This window comes from Myotis davidii, unplaced genomic scaffold (assembly GCF_000327345.1).
Source record: "Myotis davidii unplaced genomic scaffold, ASM32734v1 scaffold31, whole genome shotgun sequence".
Lineage (NCBI taxonomy): Eukaryota > Metazoa > Chordata > Mammalia > Chiroptera > Vespertilionidae > Myotis > Myotis davidii.
Window position 1 is genome coordinate 3596693 of NW_006283639.1, and position 7689 is coordinate 3604381.

The 7689-nt window shown below is 39.1% G+C and overlaps 1 protein-coding gene across 1 annotated transcript in view; it reads right to left on the reverse strand.

Annotated features, from left to right (window-relative positions):
- LOC102771184 (transmembrane protease serine 11F) overlaps window positions 1-7689 on the reverse strand; it is a 53520-nt gene that overhangs the window by 2235 nt on the left and 43596 nt on the right. Inside the window, exons 8-9 of the mRNA XM_006753865.1 lie at window positions 4392-4651; window positions 2665-2807 (exon numbers count right to left, since the gene is read on the reverse strand). Of these exons, the coding sequence (XP_006753928.1) occupies window positions 2665-2807; window positions 4392-4651 (403 nt within the window). The remainder of the gene's footprint in view (window positions 1-2664; window positions 2808-4391; window positions 4652-7689) is intronic.

Genomic DNA, 7689 nt, shown 5'->3' on the forward strand with positions numbered 1-7689 from the left:
GCCCCCAAGGGCTGTTTTCCTCCCCCAGATGTTTGAGATATAATTGATGTATATAACTATATAATAAAAGCCTAATATGCTAAGTGTCCGACTGACTGTTCAACTGCTATGATGCATACTGACCACCAGGGGGCAGATGCTCCGACCAGTAGGTTAGCTTGCTGCTGGGGTCCAGCCAATCGGGACTGAACGAGATGAGCCAGATACACCCTGGAGCCCTCCCACAGTCCTTCTCCAGCTGACCAACCTCCCACATCCCTCTCTGGCCCTGATTGTGAACCATTGGGGTCCCTCAGCCTGGCCTGTGCCCTTTCGCAATTCTTGACCCGATGGGGGATGTTGGAGAGCTGGTTTCAACCCCTTCCCACAGGCCAGGTCGAGGGACCCCACTGGTGCACAAATTTGTGCACCAGGCCTCTAGTATATATATAAAAGCCTAAGTGACCATTTCAACTGGCTAGTAGCTATGATTCACACTAACCACCAGGAGGAAGATGCTCAATGCAGGAGCTGTCCCCTGATGAACAGTGCACTCCCACAGCCAACCTCCCATGGTCGGCCAACCTCCTACGGTCCTTCCCCCCAATCAGCCCCCGATCACCAGCCAGGCCGAGGAACCCCACCCGAGCATGAATTCATGCACTGGGCCTCTAGTAGAAAATAAAAACAGAAGCTAAAAAATGTGAAAACTGTTGAGAGAATTCAGAGAAAGGAGATTTGGAAAAAAGGAACAAATAGTAAAATCGTAAGTTTTTTTGTTTTGTTTTTTTAATCTAGACCCTTTAGTGGAGCTAATATGTTGTTATATTTTTTTTTTTCAGGAACATTTGACCTCCCACTTTAAGGCAAAGAGAAAGAGATTGAATAGTTGAGTTCTTCCAGGTTTGGGACTTTGTCAGACAGAAACACTGGAAACAGAGCAATAAGTGAGCTTGGGGTATTAGCAAAATTGCTTTAAGAAAATGAAACATATAAAATAAAACAATAAAAATAAAAATGAGAAAGAATAAAGTCTAAGCTAGACAAATGGATGATGGAAGAAATTAAAGAATTTATTGACTATGAGATAGAGAAGCAATGGTCTATAGGTCTCTTTAAAGTTGAAGAAATGAAATATTTCGCTCAACTAACAAATATTTATGCCAGGCACTGTTTTAGGTGTTGATAATAGAGCAGTAAACAACATAGACTCCCTATTCTGGCCAGCTTGGCTCAGGGATTGAGCATTAACCTATGAACCAGGAGGTTACAGTTTGATTCTCAGTCAGGGCACATGCCCGGGTTGCAAGCTCGACCCCAATGTGTGGCGTGCAGGAGCCAGCCAATCAATGATTCTCTCTCATCGTTGATGTTTCTATCTATCTCTCCCTCTTTCTTCCTTTCTGAAATCAATAAAAATATATTTTTTAAAAAATAGCTCCCCCGCCCCTCCAAAATTCTGTGCCTTCATGGAACTTATATTCTAGTTTAGTGGAAGAGACAGATAATAAACCAGCTAAATATAATATACTTTGTATTGAATGATGATAAAAGCTAAAGATAAATATGAAACAGAGAAGGTACACAAAGAACATATGTGTAGGTTGTGTGTGTTTGCAGATAAGGGTTGGTAGGTTGGGGTGTAACACAGAGAGTTGTGGCCAAGGGGACAGGAATAGTTGAAAAGCAGGCAGAAGGGATTGGGGAGAGGTGCTAAATAGGAAGATTTTGAGAATTTGCTTTTATGTAGATGGAACAGTTTTTGGTGACAAGATTCAAGATGTGCCTGGAAAAGGATGAAGCTCACTAGAAATTAGGAGATCTAGGAACTAAGAGTCCAGCATTCAAATGGATCAGTGTTAATACTGCAGGGCCTGGGGTGGAGAGGAAAACTGTTTCAGGAGTCAAAATCATTAAAGAATGAGACAAAGGAGAGAGACTCAGAGGTGGGGGATGAAACAAGATAGATGAGAGATGATGACAGAGCTGAACAACGTGGTCTTCAGAGGAGAAGTTTCTGTGTCTTTTTTGTTTTTAATTTTGTTTAAGAACATAACCAGAGAAAATTGTGTGAACCAGAAATAGAAGCAATAAACTTCAATTTCCTAATCTATAATAATAAAAGCATAATATGCTAATTAGACCAGACAGCTGAACGACCTTCCAGACATCCTTCCAGATGAAGCCTCGGCGGCAGGGGCTGAGGCAGAGGAGGTTAGGGGCAATCAGGCAGGCAGGCAGAGTGGTTAGGGGTGATCAGGCAGTCAGGCACATGAGCAGTTAGGGGCAATCAGGCCGGCATGCAGAGTGGTTAGGGGCAATCAGGTAGGTAGACAGGCAAGTGGTTAGGAGCCAGCGGTCCCGGATTGAGAGAGGGTGCAGGCTGGGCTGAGGGACTCCCCTCCCCCTGCAAGAATTTTGTGCACCAAGCCTCTAGTTTATAATATAATTATAGCACTGGTTAAATTTTATATTAAATAAAATAATGTATAAAAAGTGCTAAGTATTTTGGTTGGCATACAGTAAACATTCAATATCATAATGTTTGTTATTATGATTATTAAATAAACTGAGTCCTTAGTGAAATAAATGCTTCTTTTTTAATCTCAAGTGAAATATATGCCAAATTTAGAAATAGCTAATAGAAACTTTTCTTTCAATGTTTTGACTTGACTTTGGACTTACCTTACATGCATCTACTTTTCCTTCCATGAATCCAGCACATAACATTCCTGGAGTGATCAGACCATCATACACATCCTTTCTGTTACACACATCACTGCTTATGGTTTCCACCCTGGCTTGCCGAAGTTTATTTTGTGTAGGTCCTATTACACAAAGAAATAAACAAAAAAACATGCTCTTAAATACAGTTGTATCTAAGACATGTAAGACATATAAATTGTATTTTCCTAGGAGCAAAAGCACAACATTATTTTATTAACATTAATTGTTGACTAATTTTATTTTGTTTCATAAATGTCTACATTCAAAGAACCATAAACATATACAATCCAATATTATATCCTAACAGTGCATAAGCTATTGGCGCCCTTACAACTATATGCATATATATAAATGAAACACTTTTCAATATAAAGAATTTAAGACTTATGGAAGTTGACTGATTTTCCAAAAGCTTTCAAGTGGAGACCAGGATATGAGCTGCACAGAGCCCTTTGCCCTGCTCTCTGCTGTAGTGCATTATTTAGGGGCATCCTGAAGGGTGGGAAACAGGACAGAGGTCCGGTACATGCTAGCAATCAGATGCCAGCACAGCAGGGCCAGGAGGTAGCAGGAGAGAATACTGCACAATGGAGCACAGGAAGGGAAAAGAAATAGCTCAGGACTCCTGAGTGAAGCTGTGGGTGAGTAGCCCTGAGCTAGCAAGAGGAGAATATCCTTTCACAAGTTGGAGGTGCATACTGCATTTGGGAAATCTTACGCATAATCAACTTCTGTCAAAAAAAATAAACAAATAAAAGCCCAGTTAAGATATGTTCACATTTATCTCCTAGTTTCTTCAGGATATCCTTGATATAACCTTAAACATTTCTTATTTCCCACTTTAAAATATTTAATTAATATGTTTTTAAAATATCTTTTTATTGATTTCAGAGAGGAAGGGAGAGGGAGAGAGAGATAGAAACATCAATGATGAGAGAGAATCATTGATTGGCTGCTTCCCACATGCCCTCCAACCAGTGATTCAACCTGCAACGCTGTACATGTGCCCTGAACCTGACCGGGAATTGAACTGTGGCCTCCTGGTTCATAGGTCAACACTAAATCACCTAGCCACACTAGCCTGTCATAATTACTCTTTCTCTTTAAAGTGGAATGAACTAGTATCTAGTTCTGATCTCCAGTTTATAACATTTTAGAATTTATATTTTTAAACCTCCTGAGAAGTGGGACACAGGAAAAAAAAATGCAGATTCTATTAATTAACCAAAATGAAAATTCACAAAACACTTTCATATTTATTAATACCATAAATCCTCATTAGCACAAGGAAGAATTTAGACCAAAAGAAAAAGAAAAAGAAGACAAAGTATCATAAGATTGTGGTGTGAAGTATATGCTAACCAGCAGTACTTACATATGGGAAATATACAATTTGGAATCATTTACTCCCAAGTTTGTCTCATTTTATAGCACCCAAAATACTCTGTTCTTTCCTTCCATATTAGCTTCTCCCCTTTCTTACCACTGCTTCAATTAATTGTGAACTCAAGGATAGGGACCTGATTCCTTTTACTTTTTAACCCACAGTCGCCCTGATCTCCTTGGGATCATGTACATTAGAAGCATCAGCATTATTTTTAGGAAAAATCTACAGAGGATTCCCTAAGCCATCTTGTTAGAGTTTAAGACATACTTGTACTGGTAAATTATTTTGAACTACTCACCGTCGTCTACAATGGATCCAAACCCTGTGACAAATACACTTGTTTTAGGTGGCAACTTTATAGATGAATCTGGGAGGCAAACTCTCTGGACCACATTTGAAAACTCAACTCGGGTGGTAAGCTGAGCCAGGGCAATGTCATTTTCATTTGTTTCTCTACGGTAATTTTCATGAAGGATGATTTTCCCCACATTTCGTTCCACTGCGGGTGGCTTAATAGTTGTGCCAAAAGTAGCAATCCATTGACGTGGGTCTTTATTTCTGTAAAACATTAAAGGACAAAATTTATGACACTTAATATTATATATTTTTTTAAAAGATTGAGACTGTATTTCTTCCCAACTATTGGGATTATGCTCCCGAAAATTCTCTAAGGTAAGAGAATTTGCAATTGAAAGCCTTATTGAAAAACGAGGGTAAACAAGCTGATGGTGTAAGTGAGAGTATGAAAGCCCTTAAAATGTTTTACATCCTCTAAAATTAAAAGAGCACAGCAACTAACTGGAATATCCATGCTTCATTAATAGTAATGGGTACCATATAATTAATTTCCAATCTTTACATTTTTTTGTTTATTAGAAATTCATTAGATCCTCAGTCTTCTGTAATTTCAATGAAATGTATGTTTATTAATTTTGATCTATTTTGGATATTATACATGCTCAGAGGCATCTTCCCTCTGTCTCAGATACCCCATCCATTTTCATGACTCACATTCTGCTCTTGTTTCCTGGGTCTTGCTGTTATCCTTGAAACAAAGTGTAAATTGTCTCTTGTGTATACAAACTCTTGTATGTATCCAGGATTGTTTTTCCACCTACGCCCAGACCCTGTCTGGATATTTAAGGACTAAGCAGCCCTGACTCAACGTCATGCTGTGAGAGCTCTCACCACCCTCTGATCTGGCCTGGTCAGTCCCTCTTACTACTTTTGAGGTTCTCTCTTCACATAGATGCTTTTCTCTCCCCCAAAGTTACATCACAAGCAACTTCTATGTAGTACTGCCATCTCTTTAACCTCCCATTCTTCCCCCAAACCCAGTTCCCTCTTCGGCTAATTATCCCCATCAAGAATGACTAGAAATATATAGAAATTTGAAATTCTCTTTGTAGAGGAAAATTATGTAGAAGGAAATTACACAGAGAATTCAAAAAGGGGATTTCCTTGTTCATGTGGGATTACTGTGTTGGTGAATCATAAATGTGTCAGTGTAATGAAAACCTGAAAGATTAGTGGTTTTCAAAGTACGAGGCACTGCCCCAGGGTTAAGCAGGCAGAGCCCAAGGGTGGGGACTGGGAGATGCAGAGGGCTCCTCGCTCAGCTGTTTTACTTATTTATACTTTAAAGGAAGTGTTTATTCAAAGCCGAAATCTTAGGGAAGAAGAATTATTTAAAAAGTATAATTCTGAGCGATACAAGACATACGTGATTTGGAATCATTTCAGTCTCAAGGAGCTTGTAAACTAATTGAGTAGATTAAAAAAAAAAAAAAAGTACCCATCTCTTCATGCACTGTCAACCAGAAAAGAAGACTCTTGTAATAGGCCCTGTTCAACACGCTGTGGAAAAGGACACTGACACTCAAGTTAACTGGCTTAGCCAGGGGAGGGACATAGCCAGCTGCTTAGTGAGAGAGAGAGAGAGAGAGAGAGAGTGTCCAAGTCTCATGCCATCCTATCAAAACCTTTTTCCCTACCCACACTATTTCACAAAGACTGAGTTCCTTTTTTATAGGCATCAAAGTACTGACATTTGTCTTAAATATGATTTTTAAATAATTTTCTGTAGGGGGAAAACATAAAATTTAAAAACACTTGGGATGAGGAACCCTGTGTTTTTCCTTCACAACAGTATATGTCATTGTGCAATTACATGAAATTATTATCACTCCTCAAACTGAACCATTTTCAGGATCATTACATTTTCCAACTCTTTTAGACTTTTACCAGAATAAAATATGCCATCATTCATATTTTAGGAAATCCTTCCTATGAATCTATACCTATTGTCACTTTTCAAATTTCTGTTTCCATTTATTTAAAAATTCCTTGAAAGTGGCATCTAAACTCACTGAATCCAGTGCTCACTAGTTATTTCTATTTTACCAAACTTAATGGCCAATTGCCTGTTGGGTCTTTTAGCACAGAGCAATTACACTGGACCTGCTGAAACACAATAGCTTATATTCTTCATTAAAAATCGATAAATTGACATCTGGATTTATTTTCAATTTACATAAATTATAGAGATCAATTATAAACAAAAATAAATGATATTCCTCAAAATAAGTATAAAGATTGGAGAAGTATGTGAACAAAAAATCAGAAAGACTTAAAAAATTAGTGACACTCAAGTTCACCTAAGACATGATGCTAGTTATTTTGTAAATATAAATGAGTCCCTTTTCTCTTCTCTCATGAGATAGTGACAGATATTCACCTTAAGTTCATTAGGTCATTCCTATTACACATCTACCCCATTTTTTTTACAAAAAGTGTAGGTACTTCGATGGTTGGTCCAAAACCTCCTAGATTCACCAAAGATAGTTTTCTTGAAAGGATGTGTGAGCAGTGCCACTGGCCAGAACTTCATTCAGAGCTTTTATCTTTTGAGAGTTTAAAAGGAAAAACTTTCTGTTCCCTGTTGGTGAAAATTCAGGAGGAAAGAAGGTGTGTCCTTGGTCACCTGGGACAATAGTGGGCCTGTGGATATCTGTTACATGAACTGATATAGCTGAGCTTTAAGAGCTACAGCTGTGAAAGGTCAAGCAGACTGCTCCTGTTGGGCCCTATATGACCAGTCTTCCATACTGGGAAGGCTGAGATACAGGGTGGTAGGACTCTCCCATCATCCATACACCTCTGGTCCACACAACTCACAGGAGTCCTTAGGTGATGCAGTTGGAAGGAAAGCTTCAAGAGTGACACCTTTCATTTTGTCTTATTTATAAAGTGAGAGTGGGATAGAAGGATTAATTGGGGAAAAAACACACAGAAGTGGCTGAATTTTCTCCTTGCTTATATGAAAAAGCTTAATCTTATCTAATCTAATAAAAGAGAAACATGCAAATTGACAGAACCTCTGCTATGCCCAATCAGCCAATCAGAGCGACTGTATGCAAATTAACCCAACCAAGATGGAGGCCAGCAGCCACAGAGCTGGAGCAAGCAGGAGGCTTGGTTACCCCGGTGATGGAGGAAGCCAAGCTTCCCGCCTTCCCTGGCCAGCTGTGGCCTCCACTCAAGGCAACAAAGTTTCAATTATAGAAGATAAATAAATCCCAGATACCTGCTTCCAG